At 44.5% G+C, this 21,789-nt stretch overlaps 2 protein-coding genes across 9 annotated transcripts in view; both read right to left on the bottom strand.

The window, feature by feature from the left end:
- Positions 1-7,963: 7,963 nt before the first annotated feature.
- LOC743549 (non-histone chromosomal protein HMG-17-like) lies at positions 7,964-8,308 on the bottom strand. The gene has a single exon (XM_054681544.2). It carries the CDS (start codon positions 8,291-8,293, stop codon positions 8,021-8,023), a length of 273 nt encoding a protein of 90 aa, XP_054537519.1. The 5' UTR covers positions 8,294-8,308; the 3' UTR covers positions 7,964-8,020.
- A 7,712-nt stretch (positions 8,309-16,020) lies between these two features.
- METTL6 (methyltransferase 6, tRNA N3-cytidine) overlaps positions 16,021-21,789 on the bottom strand; it is a 44,573-nt gene continuing 38,804 nt past the window's right edge. For 4 of the 8 annotated variants that reach the window (XR_010155138.1, XM_063805521.1, XM_063805518.1 and 1 more), the window contains 2 exons: positions 17,118-17,210; positions 16,021-16,831 (listed from right to left, as the gene is read on the bottom strand). Coding sequence is in view for 6 of the 8 variants with exons in the window: in XM_063805521.1 (XP_063661591.1) it covers positions 16,598-16,831; positions 17,118-17,210 (327 nt within the window). In the remaining 2 variants the exon portion in view is untranslated. The remainder of the gene's footprint in view (positions 16,832-17,117; positions 17,211-21,789) is intronic. The other 4 variants (XM_063805520.1, XM_024355349.3, XM_009444953.4 and 1 more) reach the window with 1 other exon arrangement.

Raw genomic sequence — 21,789 nt, forward strand, 5'->3', positions numbered from 1 at the left:
CTTACAGGACAGACCTCTCTCTTCTTTGCCCAAAGAGGGGCTGAGCAAGTTTCCAAGCTCTTCCCTTCTGTTTGTTTTTGTCTTTTTCCTTTTTGTGGAGAACAGGGTCTCACTGCAACCTTCACCTCCTGGGCTTAACTGATCCTCCCACCTCAGCCTCCCAGGTAGCTGGGACTACAGGCACGCGCCTCCATGCCTGGCCAATTTTTGTATTTTTTGTAGAGACAGGGTTTTGCCATGTTGCCCAGGCTGGTCTCAAACTCCTGGGCTCAAGCAAACCTCCTGCCTCTGCCTCCCTACGTGTTGGGATTACAGGCATGAGCCACTGCACCCTGCCTTCTGTTCTGTTTGAGTTTGATCTGCCTCTGTAAATTTAAACTATGGTGCTGGGCAAAGAGCATGGATTTTTGAGTGAAGCAGGCTGCTTTCGGTCCTAGCTCTGTTACTGACCAGATAATACTAGGCAAACAGTGTAACCTCTCCCAGTCTTAACATACTCATCAATGAAAATCAGAACCATCATCACCACTTCCCAGGCTGCCGTGAAAACTGAAGGAGGTAAGGTATGTAGAAGCATCTTAATTAGTATCTGACACAGAATAAATAATCAATGTAAATTTTTGCTTCCTTCCTTCTAAGAGAAAGGAAGTAGAGTTCTGTGGTCTACAAACTAAGTGTGGCATTGGTGCCCACTAAAGAGCCATTCATGAGGAAATCTGCAGATAGCCACTCCCCACTGGAGGGTATGGTCTTGACTTTTGCCTCAGTATCTCCAGCTCCTACCCATCATGGGATATGGCACAAAGTGGGAATTCAACAACTGTCTATTGGATAAATAAATGGATCCATGAGTGAGTGAAAACATTTCTCTAGACTAGTAAAGGATTTGAGATAAGTTATGTGAAGGAAATCAAATAGGTTGTAGTAGGTGAAACTTACCTCCAAGAATCTATCTGATCCCCACACCTCTGATACTGTATAATAACAAGTTGGTAATGAAAGTCTACAATACTGGCAGAGGGGGTCATGCATAAGAGCAGCATTGGCCTTGAGAAATTCAAGCACCCCGTAATGCAAGAGCAGGTGGGCTGAGCAGATCACTTGCTTGTAGGAGTTAATTGTTATGGCAATCAGGAGTTAGCAAGGAAGGCATGAGAGGGATTGCCCTGTAATTACTATTGTTTCAGCATAAATGTTTTTTTCTGGCAAGTAATTGCTATGTATCTGGGTTGCAGCGATAGGTTCTGACTGTGGAGATATCTTTGAGGAATGACTTCAATGATTAAGCACAGCCTGGCATCACCAGATGGTTTGCTGTGGTCCACTGCCTCTGGCCTCAGCAGCAGCCTCCCAGCCAGACCCCTGCTTCCACAGTTGCCCCATCACAGTCCAGTTCAGTAGCAATGAAAATTGACATTGGATATCTAAACAAAATGGGAACTTACGGGAAAGATATTAGAGGCTCAGCATTCTAGAAGGAGAAACTGGCATGATTAAGCCAAGGAAGTAAGGAAATGCAGGGCAGAGTGGGTGAACCATGGGGGATCTAAAGGCACGCCAAGAACATTTGCAGGAACAGGAAACCCATCCCTGTGTTTCCCAGGCACACTAGGTGGGCCCCTGGCTACTCTCTTCCGTTCCTTTCAGAGTTGAGAAAGGGCAAACTTGTCTGAAGCAGTGTATCCATGGATTAAGGAAGTACCGTTTCCTTTGCCAGCTCTGCCTGCTGAAAGATGAGGAGGTGACAATAACATCTTCATCATCTACCTACAAAGGACATGATCAAGTCTAGGCCTTGCCTGGAATACTGGGGGATAAGACTAGGTTAGACTTGACTTGGCAGTAAAGCAGGTATCACAAACTCACATGCCATAGGGACCAGCGAGTCAGGGAATAGGTGCAGCCAGCTGGGTGAGAGACGATACAGCATGATGATGTCTGTGCCAAAGTGGAGATCAAATCTACAGAAGGCCTCAAATCCTAAACATTTTTGATATGATAATGTGGTTTTACTTCCCTTTTATTTTATTTTTTTTTTTGGAGACAAGGTCTTGCTCTGTCACCCAGCCTGGAGTACAATGGCACAATCACAGCTCACTGCAGCCTCAAACACCCAGGCTCAAGCATCCCTCTGCCACAGCCTCCTGAGAAGCTGGGACTACAGGCATGCGCTATTACACCTGGCTAATTTATTTTATTTTATTTTTTGTAGAGGCGAGGTCTCCCTTGCCTAGGCTGGTGTCAAACTCCTGGGCTCAAGTGATCCTCCCACTTAGCCTCCCAAAGCGTTGGGATTACAGGCGTGACCCACCATGCCTGGCCTGGTTTTACTTCTTTAATGTATTAACAGAGTGGATTCATTGGTGGATTTCCTAATTTTGAATCAACCTCTAGCAGTGTGCTGTAGCTGGCTCTTACCAGGTGACAGCCAATTATTAAATTTTCAGGAATTTGTTTAAAGTTGTTGAGGTCATGCTGGTAGCTTAAAATTGGCCGTGATGGGAGTATTTACACCATGGGAATTGGCAAATGCTATAAATTGGGGCGTTTTCTTCTTTCTCAGATAGCTAGTTGTGAATCCAGCATGCTACTGCTTGTATTCCTCGAATAAACTGTGCTTGATCTTGTTGTATTATTTTTGTCATTACTGTATTTTACAGTAATGTGTTACTGTAATTAGTATGTTACATTCTTTGTCAGCTTTATTTCTTAAAGCCTTTCATATTTTTGTATGGTCCAGTTTAAATCTCTGATTCTTAATTACCTAGGGAGTATCATAAAATGCAGATGCTAGTCCATGCACCTGATCGATAATCAGAATCTGAGGGTGAAACACAAACACTAGTACTTTTTAAAAACTCCATAGATGATTCCAATGTACAGCCAAGGTTGAGAACTAGTGGCCTAGTCCAGTGCTTGTCAAACATTAATGTGCATACAGATCATCTAGGGATCCTGTTAATATGCAAAGTCTAATTTAGCAGGTCTGGGGTGAGCCTGAGATTCTGCATTTCCAACAAGTTCCCAGCGATGCCACTGCTGCTGGTCCGTAGACCACAATTTAAGTAGCAAGGATTTGAATTAAGATTGTGATTATCCATGCTTTAAAGGTTACATAAAATTCAGCTATTCAGCCATTTCATCCTGGTACTTTCTTCAACATCCAATCTTATTACCTTTCCATCTCTTCTGTAGAACTTGGTCCATTTAAATTTTCCACTTTTTCCTCTGTCAATTTTGGTATTACATGTTTTGTGAGAAATCTGTTTCTCTTGGTTTTCAAATATGCTGTCAGAGTGACACTGAATAACCTCTTACTATTTTTTAAATTATCTCACATCTGCAATTATTAAGCATTCAAATTCAAAGTTTAAAAAATATTTGTCAAGTGCAGTGGCTCATATCTGTAATGCCAATACTTTGGGAGGCTGAGGCAGGCAGATTGCTTGAGCCCAGGAGTTGGAGACCAGCCTGGACAACATGGCAAAACCTCATCTCTACAAAACAAATACAAAAAATTAGCCAGGTGCAGTAGCACCTGCTTGCCAGTAGTCCCAGTCACTTGGGAGTCTGAGATGGGAGGATTGCTTGAGCCCAAAGGTCAAGTTGCAGTGAGCCAAGATCACACCACTGCACTCCACCCTGAGTGACAGTGAGACTCTGTGTCTTAAAAAAAAAAAAAAGAAAGAAATCGGCTGGGCATGGTGGCTCATGCCTGTAATCCCAGCACTTTGGAAGGCCAAGGCAGGCGGATTGCCTGAGGTCGGGAGTTTGAGACCAGCCTGACCAACATGGAGAAATCCCATCTCTACTAAAAATACAAAATTAGCCAGGTGTGGTGGCGCATGCCTGTCATCCCAGCTACTCGGGAGGCTGAGGCAGGATAATCCCTTGAACCCAGGAGATGGAGGTTGCGGTGAGCTGAGATCGGGACACCAGCCTGGACAACAAGAGCAAAGCTCCATTTCAAAAAAAAAAGAAAAAGAAATTAAGTCAACCAAACCAAACATCTGTGGCTGACTGTCCTTCAAGCTTCCAGTTTGCGGTCTTGCCAAAGACCCCTGTTTGCTAGGACTGCCATAACAAAAGACCACAGACTGAGTAGGCTTAAACAATAGACATTTATTTTCTACTGGCTCAAGTTTCCAGCAGTGTTCAGTTTCTGGTGAAGACTCCCTTCCTGGCTTGCAGATGGCCACCTTCTCCCTATTTCCTCACATGGTATTTCTTCTGAATGCACATGCAAGGAGAGAGAGATCTTGTGTCTCTTCCACTTTTTGTTTTTGTTTGAGATGGAGTCTCACTCTGTTGCCCAGGCTGGAGTGCAGTGGTGCAATCTCAGCTCACTGCAACCTCCGCCTCCCAGGTTCAAGTGATTCCTGCCTCAGCCTCCCAAATAGCTGGGACTACAAGTGCCCGCTACCATGCCCACCACCACGACCGCCTAATTATTATATTTTTAGAAGACACAGGGTTTTGCCATATCAGCCAGGCTGGTTTCAAACTTCTGACTTCAAGTGATCTGCTCGCCTTGGCCTCCCAAAGTGCTGGGATTACAGGCATGAGCCACCATGCCTGGCCTCTTCCACTTTTTATAGGGACACTACTACTATCAGATCAGGGCCCATCCTTGTGACCTCTCTTCATTTAACCTTAATTACCTCTTTCAAAGCCTTATTTCCAGATACAGCCACATGGTTAGGGCTTCACCATGTAAATTTGGCAGGGAGGTGCAGAGGGGTGACAAACATTCAGTCAGTAAGTTTCAATTACTCCAATTATTTCACCTATTTTGAGTTGTTGCTGACTCCAGAAGATTCTGTTAAACTATGTCACTGAAGAGCTAATCCCAGAATAGTTTCAGAGCTGGACTATGCTTAACAACTATGTGATTCAATCACAGTATTTTACACATGGAGAAACTGAGGCCCAGAGAGGCACATCATTCACCTATGCAGAGTGGAAAGGTTAAGATTAGAACCAGGGTGTCTGGGCATCCAATCAGGAATAGAAGGTATGTCATCCCTTTGTTACTACCACACCTCCTGCACTTCAATAATTCAAGCACAGTCACTGGATGTGAACGATGTGCAGATGTGGTGCTTACCTGGCACTCAAGGTTTTCTATATTCAGACCATTTTTGTGATGTTCACAGCTTTTCTCCGTGACCCTGGGGGAAAGTGATGCTATTAAAAAACCAATGATTGTAGGAAGCTTCTGGAACCCCCACTGGGCTGGAGAGACAAAAAGGAGAGAATAGTTTTTACCCAGAGCCCATGAGCATGAGCTTACTCACAACGAATGCATCTGTAGTGTTGCTGATGCTGCCACTACCACGACAATCACTGCCTTTCTCATTGGGCAGGCAGCCAAGAGCCCACCTGTTCATGCTATTGAAACAGCCACCAGAGCCATTGGGGCCCTTACTTACCCAGAGCCACCCCTGCTGCCCTCGCCCCAGTACCCTACCATTGCAAGGCCCACAATTGCCTACTATACCTACTGATAAATGTCATAAACAGAAAAAAATGGCCTCTCCCTCCCACCTTCCAACCAACTTCACATAAATGCCTTCCACTAGCAGAACCTACCTGGCAAGGAACCCAGCTGACAAGGAAGTTCGGGAAATGCAGTTTCCAGGCTTCTAGCCCCTGAGATATAGGGGAGAATGTGGGCCAGGTGTGATGACTCACGTCTGTAATCTTAGCACTTTGGGAGGCCAAGGTGGGAGGATCGCCTTGAGCCTAGGAGTTTGAGACCAGCCGGGCCAACACAGTGAGACCCCATCTCCAAAAAAAATAACAGAATGTGGAAAGGCAGGAATAGCCATAAACAATATCTGGGTATAGTTATTAGGAGGAAGTGAACAGGCAAGAATGTGGTACCTGAAGGTCAAGTTTTAGAATTCAGACATGTCCCACCAACAATAATCAGCAGTGCTGGGGGGCTGTCACAAATTCCATCTGGAGGAGCCCTTTTTCTCTGGTCTTCCCAACAAAACTAGCCCAGAGGAGAATCTCGTCTCCTGCCTCAGAGGAACAGCTGAACGAAGCTGAGCACCCCCTCTGGGAGGTCAGAAAGTCTTCTGTTCAGACAGAGAAGCCTAGAAACCAGAGGCTCCCATTCCACTCTCAGGTCAGGAGCTGTATTAGTCAGCTGGAGCTGCCATAACAAAATGCCATGGTCTAGGTGGCTTTAACAACAGAAATTTGTTTTCTCACACTTCTGGAGGCTGGAAATCCAAGAGGAAGGCAGGTTTGGCTTCTCCTGAGGCCCCTCTCCATGACCGGCACACAGTCTCCTTCTGGCTTTGTCCTCATTTGGCCTTTTCCCTGTGCATGTGCATCCCAGTGCATCCTCCTCTTTTATAAGAATGCCAGTCCTGGAGGATTAGGACTCCACCCTTATGCACTCATTTAATCTTAATTACCTCTTTAAAGGCCTCATCTCCAAATAGAGTCATGGGGGATGGGAGGTTAGGGCTTCAATTTATGAACAAGGGATACAATTCAGTCCATAACAGGAGTGCAGTTGATATCTCCAACTCTGAGAGTAAACAGAGGCCTTTTTTTTTTTTTTTTTGAGAGTCTTGCTCTGTTGCCCAGGCTGGAGTGAAGTGGTGTGATCTCAGCTCACTGCAACCTCCACCTCCTGCGTTCAAGTGATTCTCGTGCCTCAGCCTCCCGAGTAGCTGGGACTACAGGCATGTGCCACTACACCCGGGTAATTTTTATATTTTATTTTCAATAGAGATGGGATTTCACCATGTTGGCCAGTCTGATTTTGAACTCCTGACCTCAAGTGATCTGCCTGCCTCGGCCCCCCAAAGTGTTGGGACTACAGGCGTGAGCCACTGCGCCTGGTCCAGAGACCTGACTTTTTTTTTTCCCAAGCCAAACTGTATCCAGCTTTATTAAAGATACTTTCCATAAACAATCATGGTATTTCAGGCAGGACGTGGGCAGACAATCGTTAACAGTATACAACAACTTTCAAACTCCCTTCTGCAATGGACTACCAAAAATCAGAAAGCCACTATAAACCCAATGAAGTCTTCATCTGGTGCTCTGAACAAGGAAAGTTTAGAGTGAGGGTTGACATTTCACATTTAGCATGTTGTTTAACAACTTTTCACAAGCTGACCCTGACTTTCAGGAAGTGAAAATGGCAGAATTTATCTGAAGATCCACAATCTAGAAATGGAACCACTGCTCTTTTGACAGGTGCCATCTCAGTGGCATCACTGGAAAGTCCAGATTGCCTGACACACTGGTAACCAACGAATAGGGGTCAGGTCCCAACAGATGTCTGGGCTTAAGGGAGTTAAGTCTATGCTGAAAGATGGAAAAGGAGAAGAAGAAATAAAAACAAATTTGTTTTTCCATACCACAAGGCTTTTGTGCCGAGGTGGCCATGTGCGTCAAAGTCAGGGAATCCTTCCTCCTGGGAGCCAAGAGGAAGTCTCTCAAAACTAGAAGGGAAAGGTGTTTTCTCCACATCCATCCAGCTTTGGAGACATTCTATTAGTGACATATGCCCCTTCCCCCCAAAACAATGAAGTGTTCTGTGTGCTAACAACATACCTTTAAAAAAAAAAAAAAGTAAAACAAAATTCTGCATCTTTATAAAACTTGATAAAAAATAGTATTTCAAGGCCGGTTGCGGTGGCTCACGCCTGTAATCCCAGCACTTTGGGAGGCCGAGCGGGGCAGATCGCGAGGTCAGGAGATGGAGACCATCCTGGCTAACATGGTGAAACCCTGTCTCTACTAAAATTACAAAAAATTAGCCGGGCGTGGTAGCGGGCGCCTGCAGTCCCAGCTACTCCGGAGGCTGAGGCAGGAGAATGGCGTGAACCCGGGAGGCGGAGCTTGCAGTGAGCCGAGATCGCGCCACTGCACTCCAGCCTGGGCGACAGAGCGAGACTCCATCTCAAAAAAAAAAAAAAAAAAAAAAAAAAAATTGTATTTCAAACTGTACAGTCACCAGAAGTACACAGCTATCAAAAATGCACACACTTCACTTGGCATCTCCAGCACCTTCAGCTTTCTGTGACTGGTCTGTTTTGGCATCTCCATTTTCTGCAGGGTTATTCCCCTCCTTGCCAGCATCAGCTTTTCCCTTTTTCCCTTTGGGTACCTTCTCTCCCTTCTTTGCAGAGGCCTTTTTAGGCTTGGGCTCTGGCTTTGGAGGAGCAGGTTTAGCAGACAACCTAGCGGATCTTCTCTGCGGTTCGTCCTTCACCTTGGCTTTATCTCCTTTAGCATCTCCTTCAGCCTTTCTCTTGGGCATGGTGGCCGCGGCGATGGCGACTGCGGCAGGACGTAGGTGCTGGACGCGGGACGCAGCGGCGCACGGGCTTTGGTCGGTCCGGGGGTGGTTCTCACCTCTTCTTCATACTGCTCCGATATCTGACTTTTTAAAGCCCTGGTCAGGAATATGCTGAGTCACCCCTGACTCCCACCTCTAGTTGTAACTTACATTGGTTTGTTCTTCCATTTACTTATATCACAAGTATTTATTGAGTTCCAATTATGTGCCCTGCACTATATCAGTACTGGGGACATGGATGTTGACATTAGACAGGTGACTGCAGTGCCATATGACAGAGGCATGCTCACAGCGCTTAGGGTCAGGCTGTTGGTGGCACGCCCTGCAAGCAAAGACACCAGACAAGGCTTTCTAGAGGACATGCGATGGGAACCCAGTTCTGAAATACAAGGCAGAATTATCTGGTTGGGGAGTGGATTTGTTTAATCAGTGGGTCCCTATTTGCCTAGACTTGTACAGGAGAGGAAGGTAGAGTTTATGTAAAACTTTTCTACTCCAGGTGTGGCCCACAGATCAGGAGTACTGGAATCAGCTGGGAGCTTCTCAGATAGACTCACTGACTCTCAGAGTCCATCCCAGGCTTACTGAATCAAAAGCTACAGTTTAACAAGCTCCCCAGGGCACAGGTGAACATTAAAATTTGGGAAACACTGATGTGGTGCAATCCCATTGCTTCACAGATGGACAAACCAAGACCCAGAGAGCAAGTGATTCTTTTAAGATAATACAGATAACACAGCATTGACAGGAAAGAAAGAAAAGTCTTAAATCTAAATTCAACACTCCCCTTCAGTCCGATGGATTGACACATTTGCCAGTCCACCTACAACTTTCACATCACATTATGATGCCAGATCTTTCTACCAACAAGCCCTTTGGCTATGCCTAGAGGACTCATTATTAGCTCTCACTGATCAGGTGAGAACATGGGGGCCCCAAAAACGGACCTCTATTGACACTGTTTCTGATTTGGGAGCGTTTGGGCTGCTTTGTGGGTGTCTTTTATATTCTTCATTTATTTACTTAAATGGCAGACATTGCTAATTGTTTGGGTCAGGGAATATCAAGCCTTGAGCCTGGTTTAAGGTGCTTTGAGACCCTTACACCCCTAGACACCTCACAGAAGCAAATGTAGAGACTTTCTGAAGGAAAGTGCCTTCAACATAGGCCTCATATCAGTTCTACACACAGTTTTTCAAATGCAGTGTCCAGGCTGGGCACAGTGGCTCACGCCTATAATCCCAGCACTTTGGTAGGCTGAAGTGGATCACCTGAGGTCAGGAGTTTGAGACCAGCCTGGCCAACATGGTGAAACCCCATCTCTACTAAAAATACAAAAAAATAGCCAGGTGTGGTGGTGGGCGTCTGTAGTTCCAGCTACTCAGGAGGCTGAGGTGGGAGAATAGCTTGAACCCAGGAGGCAGAGTTTGCAGTGAGCTGAGATCATGCCATTGCACTCTAGTCTGGGTGACAAAAGGAGACTTTCAAACAAAACAAAACAAAAAAACCCAAAAGCAGTGTCCAGCACACAGTCGTAGATAACTCATAGAGTACAAGACTGGCAATTGGCAGGAAAAAAAGACAAATAATAGAAACAGATCTGCAAAGAGTTCAAATATTGAATTATCAGATGTAGACTTTTTAAACAAATAGCTGAATTTATTTTATTTCATTTTATTTTTCTTTTTAGATTAGGATTAACCTTGTGGAGCAGAGATAACTCATAGGCAGTGCACACACAGTCAGCCTGAATTTTTTTTAAGGCAAACTTGTTGATATATTCAATGAATTGGAAACTATGAAAATCAATGTAGTCAATTTTTTTTTTTTTTTTTTTTTATCTGAGACAGAGTCTCGCTCTGTCACTCTGGCTGGAATGCAGTGGTGCGATCTTGGCTCACTGCAACCTCTGCCTCTCGAGTTCAAGCGATTCTCCTGCCTCAGCCTGCTGAGTATCTGGGATTACAGGCACGTGCCACCATGCCTGGCTAATTTTTGTATTTTTAGTAGAGACAGGGTTTCACCATATTGGTCAGGCTGGTCTCAAACTCCTGACCTCATAATCTGCCCGCCTCAGCATCCCAAAGTGCTGGGATTACAGGCGTGAGCCACCGCACCAGCCTATGTAGTCTATTTTTAAAAGAACCAAATAGAACTTCTAGGGAAAAATGTAATAACAAACATATATGCATGTGTAAATATATATATAAATGCCTACATGCTAAGTTCAGCAGATAGGTTTAATGACAAAAACTATAAAACTGAAGAGGGAAGTAGGGAATTGGGAGACAGGACTGGAGAACGTGATTCTGCTGCTGGACGGCGAGCCCCACAATTGGGGCTTAGCCCTGAAGAGTTCTCAGCTTCATCCAGGAAAGAATTCAAGGACAAGCCTGTGGTGTTAAATAGCAATCTTATCTGAATAGCACCTCTCCCTACAGAGCAGGGGTAACTCATAGGCAATGAGCCCAGAGTCTGCAACGTATGGGCTGTTGGCAACTCTATCTACTTGTACCCACTTTCAATTACTTGTATATTACGGGGCAAGCTGATGCAAATTGAGGGCCAAGTTATTTAGAAAGATCTAGTAAGTTACTACTCCTTTCCATGGCAATGACCCACAAAATTTGTCGTCATGGAAAGAGGCAGTAACTTCCGGGTCGTTGCCATGGCATTTGTAAACTGTCATGGCGGGGGCGGGCGTGTCCTATGCTAATGAGCAATGAGGGCGGCTAGGGATTGCTTTTGTCGCCATCTGCTGGTTTCCACCGGTTTCTTCACTTCATCCTGTGTGGACCACCTTCTTTTGGTCAGCAGGACTGTGACCAGAAGACAAGTCCTGCCAGTCTCCTACCTCATTTCCAAGAGACAAAAAGATAGGATGTGCAGCGGAATAGAAAAAAGACTTAGAAAACATATTTTAAACATCTAATGAACATGTTGTCAGACACCCAGAAGGAGGAGTGAGAGAATGGGCAGTGACAAAATTGAAGATGGAGTGGCTGGAAAGAGGACCTTCACAGCACCACCCATGAGTAAGGGGCTGCTGTAAAGAGACAGAGGTGGTCGCCATGCTCCTGCAGCCCAGTGGGTTCCTTTTTGGAATCAGAGAATCAAAATAAAAGGGCCGAATTCCACCTCCAGTCTCATTCTTGGCTTCGATATTTCCCCTCCAGATGTCTTTTTATGTCTTTTTCATCTATTTCCAGTAGGTCCTTATTCTGTGTGAAAAAATTAAAAATCCGGTGTTTATTTTGGATTTCACAGACACAGCAGGCACAGTCCCTAGACAAAAATACATAACTCAGTGCTCAAGAAAGAGTTTTGTGTTTCCTGGTGCTGTGCATATTAGAGGCACCTGGGACAGGGAGCAGATCTCTCTGGAGTCTGAGTGGCAGGTCTGCTGCCTGCAAATGTGTGGTCTGTGCACCATACGAAGGTGCCTGCTAAGAGGACAGGGTCCTGAATTCCAGCCGTGGCTCTGCTTGACAAGCTGTGTGCTCCAGCTAGGGCCTAACAGAAGGCTGCCTTCTACCAAAGGTGTTACACCAAGCTATGAGGCCTGCATTTGCCCAGAGCAGGCCCTTTTTCTGTTTTGCACAAAAGCACTCATTGATTAATGGTGTTTCACCCAACTGTCCACTGGAGAAGTATCTAACAAGAGACAAATCCATTCTCAGGTACTTCGCAAAGGCCAACCAAGGCTACGTAATGGTGTGTGTGGGGTACAGCATGGTTGTAGGGTGGCCAACTGTGGGAACCCCACACTAAGGAGTTCCCTGCCATGTGTGGCTGCTATGCTAAAGTCAAGACAGTGTCAGCAAACCCAGATGGTTCGTCATCTTACTCTTGGAGCTCCCTCAAGTTTGGGCAGCTTTTGACTGTCACTACAGAAAGGACTGAATTATTGATGTTGCCCTTTCCCTTCCCCTGTTGTTCCCTTGCCTTGTGCTGACACTTACGTTTGTAGGGCACAGACCATGTCGCAGCAGGAGGAATTCTCCCCATACAAACTTCTATCTCTGACCTTCTGGTTGTTATACAGAAAAGTACTAATATTTTATGGCCAGGTGTGGCAGCTCATGCTTTTAATCCCAGCACTTTGGGAGGCTGAGGCAGGTGGCTCACTTGAAGCCAAGAGTTTTTTTTTTTTTTTTTTTTTTTGAGACAGTCTCATTCTGTCACCCAGTGGAGTACAGTGGCACAATCTTGGCTCACTGCAACCTCCACCTCCTGGTCAAGCGATTCTCCTGCCTCAGCCTCCCAAGTAGCTGGGACTACAGGGATGGGCCACCATGCCTGGCTAATTTTTGTATTTTTAGTAGAGACGGGGTTTTGACATGTTGGTCTGGAACTCCTGAACTCAGGTGATCAACCTGCATCGGCCTCCCAAAGTGCTGGGATTACAGGCGGAAGCCACCATGCCCAACCAGCCTGGGCAACATAATGGGACCCCATCTTACAAAAAGTAGTAAAAATTAGCTGGTGTGTGCTTGTAGCCCTAGCTACTCAGGAGACTGAGGTGGGACAATTTCTTGAGCCCAGCAGTCAAGGCTGCAGTGTGCTATGATTGCACCACTGAAATCCAGCCTGAGTGCTAGAGCAAGACCCTGTCTCTGTAACAACAACAAAAAAAAACTAAATGAAAATATTTTAGGCCAGGTGCGGTGGCTCTCCCATGTAATCCCAGCACTTTGGGAGGCCGAGGGGGAGTGGATCACCTGAGATCAGGAGTTCAAGACCTCGCCAGTATGGTGAGATCCCCGTCTCTACTAAAAATACAAAAATTAGCTGGGCGTGGTGATGCGTGCCTGTAGTCCCAGCTACTCGGGAGGCTGAGGCAGGAGAATCGCTTGAACCCGGGGGGGCAGAGGTTGCAATAAGCCGAGATCACGCCACCGCATTCCAGCCTGGGGGACACAGTGAGACTCTGTCTTGGAAAAAAAAAAAAGAAAATATTTTATGGTACTGAATTTCTTGCCAGTGTATTTTTCTGTACATATTTTTATATAGTTCAGAACAGATTGTATAATTTTATATCTAGCTTTTTTAAACTTAACATTATAATGTGAACATTCTATTAAAATGTTGAAAACTTTTTTTTTTAGACACGATGTTCATTGACTATATTCTGTTCCATCATATGGCTATATCTTAGCTTGACCCCCCTACCAGTCATCTAGACTGGGTCAACAAACTTTTCCTTAAAGGTCCAGATAGCCAGGCGCGGTGGCTCACACCTGTAATCCCAGCACTTTGGGAGGCCGAGGCAGGATGATCACTTGAGTCCAGGAGTTTGAGACGAGCCTGGGCAACATAGCAACACCCCATTTCTCTAAAAAAAAAAAAAAAGAAAAGAAAACAAAAACAAGATCCAGATAGTAAATATTTTAGGCTTTATTGGCCAGATAGTCTCTGCCCTTGTAGCATGAAAGGAGCCATAAGCCATAAACAATACATATACGGGTGTGGCTGTATTTAACACAACTTTACCAAAATAAAAGGAGGACTAGATGATTCTCTGGGTCATGTAACAGAGTCCAAAGAGTGTACCACTCACTGCATGACATCTAATAAGTCAAGAGACAAGGGGTTGAGGCAAGGAAAGTGACTTTTATTCAGAGAGCCAGCAAACCAAGAAAATGGAAGGGTAGTGTCCTGAAGAACCATTTTTAAGTCAATACAAATTTCAGGCTCCTTTTATGTGAGAGGAAGGGGGAAGAGGGAGGGAGTTGAGGTCGAGAAGTGGCCGGTGATCACATCTGGGTGGCGGCAAGGGTCCAAGGAGGTGGTGAAACTTTGTCCTTGGTCAGGTCACAGTGCTCTGATAAATCTTTAACATAACGTTATCACTTGCATACATCCTCCTTAGCTCCTCAGGGGTTAGTTTTGGGGGAGGCACTATTACCATCCTTGCTCTAAACTATAAACTAACTTCCTTCTATAGTTAGCTTGGCCTATGTGCAAAGATAAGCAAAAGCAGTTAACCTAAAAGATACAGGTTATCGCTGCAGGGGGGTTAGGAGCAAAATGGAGTTAGTCACGCTGGGCCTCCTTGTCACTGTTATAGCCATAGCTTGTGGATCTCTGGTTTAGACTATTTATAGTGTTTGGTACTATAAATAATGCAGCTAATGAATATCTTTGTGAAGAAGTCCTTGAATATGTCAGATTATCTCTTAGGAAACAATCCTACAAATTGAGTTACTAGAACAAAAAAAAAGTATGGCTATTTTTAAGGTCCTTGATCCATAATATGGGATACAAGTCGAAGTAGCTTTCTGAATAGACACCTAACCTTAACTCAGCATCATTCTTGGACCCTGCCCATGTCCCTGGGAATCCCTGGAACTAACATTTCTTTGGTTCTTTTTTTTTTTTTTTAAGAGTCGGGGTCTCACTCTGCTGCCCAGGCTGGAGAACAGTGGCACAATCATGGCTCACTGCAACCTTGAATTCCTGGCCTCAAATTATACTCCCTCTCACCCTCCCGAAGTGCTGGGATTATAGGCATGAGCATCTGTGCCCGGCCACTTTTCATTAGTCCTAAGCACACACCACCAAGTTCAGTTTTCCTGAGATGCCTCCATTCTCCAGATCATTCAGCCCCTTTACAATGGACAATTATGCTTATCTATTTCTGCTTAAATCATCTATCTATGTGCTACCTTTTCCTTCCCAACCCAATTGTTTAAAGATGACAGACTAGACCAGGCACCATGGCTCATGCCTGTAATCCCAGCACTTTGGGAGGCAGAGGCAGGAGGATCTCGAACCCAGGAGTTTGAGACCAGCCTGGACAATATAAGGAGACTCTGTCTTTACAAAAATAAAATTAGCCACACATGCTGGCACACACCTGCAGTCCCAGCTACTTGGAGGCTGAGGTAGGAGGATTGCTTGGGCCTGGGAGGCAGAGGTTGCAATGAGTCATGATCAGGCCATTGCACTCCAGCCTGGCAACAGAGGGAGACCTGCTTCAAAAAAAAAAAACAGACAGACTAAGCATGTGTACCTAGTTAGGATCCTTCTGGAAACCCCACGAAAATGACAGCAAAAGGATATTTTTATCACATAAACCCCATACAATTGATTAAATTTGGGAGAACATTAGAAACAAGGACATTCTATCATTTGCAACAACATGGGTGAACCTGGAAGATATTATGCTAAGTGAAATAAGCCAGATTCAGAAAGACAAATATCACATGATTTCACTTATATGTGGAATTTTAAAAAGTTGAACTCACAGCAGCAGAAAGTAGAATGGTGGTTACCAGAGGCTGGGGGAGGAGAGGAGTAGGGGAGATGTTGACCAAAGGGCACACATTTCAGTTAGCCAGGAGGAATACGTTTTTGAGATCTATTGTACATGGTGACCATAGTCAATAATAATGTATACTTTGAAGGAGCATCTGGAATTTTACCCCCAGATATGGCTCCCTGGTATAATGAGTATTTTGAATTAAATGTCCTTAGCGATCAACAGATGCTAGAAGAAACCTTTTCCCTATCTACATAAAGACCTAAGGGATCCACCAAGGAAAACAATTACTAAGTTTTTATTCCATTTCTCCTATTAATCTGCATTTGGTGAGTGATTTTTTAGTTATTCTTCAGAGGGCAAAGGGGAAGTTTGTTCCTGGCCCCTACAGTTTCAAAATTGTAAAAATAATAAAAATAATGAATTTTTTAAATTACACATTTATTTTTACTTTTTTTTTTTTATTAGAGACAGGGTATTGCTATGTTGCCCAGGCTGGTGTCTGGAACCCCTGAATTCCTGGGCTCAAGCAATCTTCCTGCCTTGGACTCTCAAAGTGTTGGAATTACAGGTGTGAGCCAACATGCTTGGCCAAGAATAGATTTTACATGTTCTCAATACAAAGAAAAAGAAGTATGTGAGGAGTGTGATATGTTAATTAGCTTCATATAATCATTCCACAATGTATACATCTATTACTATCAAAACATCATATTTATCCCATATATAATTATTATTTGTCAATTAAAAATGTAAATTTTCATTTAAAATTTTGAAGGGCTAGAAAATAGGATAAATAGCAACTGACTTAGCAGGCTTGTGAAGCTGAGTCTTAAGCCAGCAGGGATGAAAGTCAAGAAGCAACTCAACTTGCATTGAGACTCCCATAGAGTTTTGTGACCAGGCTTTGGTAGTACCAGCTACGTCTAGTATAAGTGGGGGTGTGTATAAGACTGAATACAGGAGAATTGGTTGGAAGTCAGTAAGAAGAAGTTAGAACCCTAAATCTCTCCTGCAAGTCCACACAGCCAGACTGTACATCCCCCACCCCAGAATAAGACTGTAAGTTGAAAACAAAAGGTCTCTGGATAAGGGGTTACCAGGCAAAATTGGGGTTGAGGTACTATACTGAAAACAATATCATACTGGAAGATTATTTTCTGTGGTTCATATAATACAAAAGCACAGCCAGATATCCTACAAAGAAGCCCAGGTTCCAGACTTTTGTTTGAGACCTGAAAAAGAAACAAAAAAGAGATAAAAGAAAACAAAATAAGTAAAAACCAATAAATAAAATGAAGCCCATGTTGACAACTCCACCTCATGTGCTCAGAGCTTCCAAGCAGCTTTTAAGCTCCGCATTAAAAAAAAATATGAATGGAAAACCAAGGGTCACCACACATCTGAGAAAGCTCCTAATAGAGACCAAAACAGGAAATAAAGAAAAAAATAGAGAAAACGAGACTATGCAGAGAGAAATTAAATATTAATGGACAAGAAGTTGGGTGCAGTTGCTCACACCTGTAATTTCAGCACGTTGGGGGGCCGAGGCAGGAGGATCGCTTTAGGCCAGGAGTTCAGGACCAGCCTGGGCAACATAGCGAGACCATCTCTCTGTAAGAAAAAAAAATTAGTTGGGTGTGATGGCACACACCTGTAGCCTCAGCTACTCGGGAGACTTAGGTAGGAGGATCACTTGAGCCCAGGAGTTCCAGGCTGAGGTGAGCTGTGATCACGCCACTGCACTCCAGCCCAGGCAAAGACACTTCAACTCTAGAAGAATGAATATGATTTTGTTGGATAGGGTTGAGTTTTTGAAGGCCACAGATCACTGTTATATAAAAAATTCTCTTGTCAATCCCCAAAGAACCAATTTTTGCCCCCTTGGGGGACAATTACTGCCCCTCTTAGAGACCCCTTCTCTACTGAAATGCATGCTTTAGAGAAATAACACATTGCATCTGTGAAATAATGGGTTACTATTTTTAAAATGAACACTGAAGTGAGAAAGAGAAGTAGCTCAGAGAAGTCTGAAAAATGTGTGGTATGCAAAATTTATCAGGTCCAGAGAGACACAATCTTCAGAGAATGAATCTTCAGTCACACCCACCCCTCCCCAGAGAATCATGCCTAGGAACAATTGTTTAAAGGCATTTTGTTCTTTCTTTCCTTCCATGTAGTTTCCAGACTGGCTGATAAATTACTCAAAATGCTATCACAAGTTGCACAATATGACCCTCACCCATTATCTTCATGTTCCTGGAATTTGTGATACAAAGAACAATATATGCCAATTAGTAGCTTATGTTCAATTTAGGAACTGCCTCTTCTTTTTTCCTTTAAAAACCCACTTGTTGGCTGGGCGCAGTGGCTCACACCTATAATCTCAGCGCTTTGGGAGGCCGAGGTGGGCGGATCATCTGAGGTCAGGAGTTCAAGACCAGCCTGGCCAACATGGGGAAAACCTGTCTCTACTAAAAATACAAAACATAGCTGGGCGTGGTGGTGCACACCTGTAATTCTAGCTACTAGGGAGGCTGAGGCAGGAGAATTGCTTGAACTCGGGAGGCAGAGGTTGCAGTGAGCCAAGATTGTGCCACTGCACTCCAGCCTGGGTGAGAGAGCAAGATTCCATCTAAAACAAACAAACAAACGAACAAAAAAACCCCACTTGTTGATTGCTTGAAGCCAAGAGTTCAAGACCAGCCTGGTCAACATAACAAGACCCTGTCTCCAAAAAAACAAAAACAAAAACAAAAAAAATCCACTTGTAAGTGCTGCTAATCACAGCATATATTCAGGGCAACTTAACTTGAATCTGTGTCTCCTGGGCTGTAGCCCTCAAATTTGGCCCAAATAAACTCTCTGCTTATATTACTTTTGCCTCAGTTTATTCCTGTAGGTGAACCAATAAAAAAGAGCTCTTAGAATTGTAGTGTTACCAGAAAGGGATCCCAATCCAGACCCCAAGAGAGGGTTCTTGGACCTTGCATGAGAAAAGAATTTGGGACAAGTCTGCAAAGTGAAAGCAAGTTTATTAGAGAAGAAAAGAAACAAAAGAATGGCTCCTCCATAGGCAGAGCAGAGGCATGGGCTGCTCTATGAGTAAACTTATGGTTATTTCTTGCTTATATGCTACATATGGGGTGGATTATTTGTGAGTTTTCTGGCAAAGGGTGGGCAATTTCCAGAACTGAGGGTTCCTCCCCTTTTTAGAATATGTAGGGTAACTTCCAGGCACTGCCATGGCATTTGTAAATTGTCATGGTGCTGGTGGGAGTGTCTTTTAGCATGCTAATGCATTATAACTAGCATATAATTGTTACCAGCAGCAAAGCCACATGGGGCTGCAGCAACTAGATGCTTGCTTCCTTGGAGGACAGAATTCAGCCAAGGGGCAGAAGCAGGTTTAAGGCAGAGGGAGAGATTGAGACAACTTTTAGAGCAGGAATGAGAGTTTATTAAAAAGTTTTAGAGCAGGAATGAAAGGAAGCAAAGTCCACTTGGAAGAGGGCCAAGTGGGTGACTTGAGAGATCCAAGTGCCCTTTTCAGCCCTTGACTTGAGGTTTTATACATGGGCATGGTTCCAGGGTTTCTGCTTCTCTTCCCTTAATTGTCCCCTTGGGGTGGGCTATCTGTATGTGCAGTATGTTTACTGAAGTTGTACACATGCTCAGTTGAGGTGTGTTTCCATTACCAGTCAAGTGTTCCCAGAGGAAGGTCATACACCCATTAAACTCTGCTGTTTTGCCTCTTAGTGAACGTGCCTTAGTCCACTTGCCCAACTCCAAAGATCTTACCAGGAAGCTGCTGATTACCAGTTTTCGGTGTTTCCTTTTCTTTTTTTTTTTGAGATGGAGTTTCACTCTTGTCACCCAGGCTGAAGTACAATGGTGCAATCTCAGCTCACTGAAACCTCTGCCTCCCAGGTTCAAGCGATTCTCCAGCCTTGCCTCCTGAGTAGCTGGGATTACAGGCATGCACCACTACGCCCGGCTAATTTTGTATTTTTAGTAGAGATGGGGGTGGTTCTCACCATGTTGCCCAGGCTGGTCTTGAACTCCTGACCTCAGGTGATCCACCTGCCTCAGCCTCCCAAAGTGCTGGGATTACAGGCATGAGCCATGGTGCCCAGTTAGTTTCAGGTGTTTTCTATCTATTGGGAGATTGTCTTTCTCTGGCACTGGCTACAACCAATTGTTATTTTAGAGAGACAGTTTAACAACTGCCTGACCATCATCTGATGATCACCTGACATTCCTGGAGACGGGGCCCTCCCCTGCCCTGCTCATGTCTGCCTAACTACCGATTCTAACATAATGAACAGTGAGGATGACCAGAGGTCACTTTCATTACCATCTTGGATTTGGCAGGTTTTGGCCAGCTTCTTTACTGTATCCTGTTTTATCAGTAAGGTCTTTGTGACCTGTATCTTGTGCCAACCTCCTATCTCATCCTGTGACTAAGAATGCCTAACTGCCTGGGAATGCAGCCCAGTAGGTCTCAGCTTTATTTTACCCAGCTCCTATTCACTTTGGTTCAAATGCCTCTGACAGTAGGGGCCAAGGGAAAAACTTCCCCTTTGTCCTCTGAAGGTTTACTGAAAAATCAACTCACAAAATGCAGATTAGTAGGAAAAAGGCATCAAAACTTATTAATGTGTACACAGAGGAGAATCAGAGTGATCACTCAATATCCCAATGGGGCCCAAATACTTATATAGCCTTATTTGAGAGGGGAGTGAGGAGATGGGGAATATAGGTAAGTCTGTTGAGGTACAATAAACGATTGCTAGGGAGAATGAATGGATCAGGGAACAGAGATTAGCTTGTAAATCGTTCTCTTTGAAAAAAAGATTTTTTTTTTTTTTTTTTTTTGAGACAGGATCTTGCTCTGTCCCAAAGGCTGGAGTGCAATGGTGTGGTCACAGCTCACTGCAGCCTTGACCTACTGGGCTCATGTGATCCTCTTGTAACCACCCATGGGTTCACCTTGCCTGCTGCCTAGACAGAGCCAATTTATCAAGACAGGGGAACTGCAGTAGACAAAGAGTAATTCACACAGACCAGCTGTGCGGGAGACCAGAGTTTTATGATTACTCAAAAAAGTCTCCCTCAGTATTTGGAAATAAGAGTTTTGTTGTTGTTGTTGTTGTTGTTGTTGTTATGGAGTTTTGCTCTTGTCGCCCAGGCTGGAGTGCAATGGCGCAATCTCCACTCACTGCAACCTCCGCCTCCTGGGTTCAAGTGATTCTCCTGCCTCAGCCTACTGAGTAGCTGGGGTTACAGGCACATGCCACCATGCCCGGCAAATTTTTGTATTTTTAGCAGAGACGGGATTTTGCCATGTTGTCCAGGCTGGTCTCAAACTCCTGGCCTCAAGTGATTCGCCCGCCTCGGCCTCCCAAAGTGCTGGGATTACAAGTGTGAGCTACTGCACCTGGCCAGGAAATGAGAGTTTTTAAGGACAACTTGGTGAGTAGGGGAAAGCCAGTGAACCAGGAGTGCTGATTGATCAGGTCAGAGATAAAATCATAAGAAGCTGAAGCTGTCTTCTTGCACTAAGTCAGTTCCTGGGTGGGAGCCACAAGATCAGATGAGCCAGTTTATCCATCTGGGTGGTGCCAGTTGATCCATCAAGTGCAGGGTCTGCAAAACATCTGAGCACTGATCTTAGGAGCAGTTTAAGGAGGGCCAAAATCTTGTAGCATCCAGCTGTATGACTCCTAAACCATAATTTCTAATCTTGTGGCTAGTTTCTTAGTCCTACAAAGGCTGTCTAGTCCCCAGGCAAGAAGGGCGTTTGTTTTGGGAAAGGGCTGTTACCATCTTTGTTTTAAACTATAAACTAAGTTTTAAATTATAAACTACTTTTCTCCCAAAGTTAGTTCGGCCTATGCTCAGGAATGAACAAATACAGCTCGGAGGTTAGAAGGAAGATAGAGTTGGTTCAGTCAGATCTCTTTCACTGTCTCAGTTATAATTTTGCAGCGGTGGTTTCACTCCTGCCTCAGCCTCCTAAGTAGCTGTGACTATAGGCATATGCCACCATGCCCAGCTAATTTTTTTTTTATAGAGATGGAGTCTCACGGTGTTGCCCAGGCTTGTCTCAAACTCTTGGGCTCAAACAATCCTCCCTGCTCAGCCTCCCAAAGTGCTGGGATTACACACATGAGGCACCACATCTGGCCTT

The sequence above is a fragment of the Pan troglodytes genome, chromosome 2, assembly GCF_028858775.2.
Source record: "Pan troglodytes isolate AG18354 chromosome 2, NHGRI_mPanTro3-v2.0_pri, whole genome shotgun sequence".
In the NCBI taxonomy this organism is placed as follows: Eukaryota; Metazoa; Chordata; class Mammalia; order Primates; family Hominidae; genus Pan; species Pan troglodytes.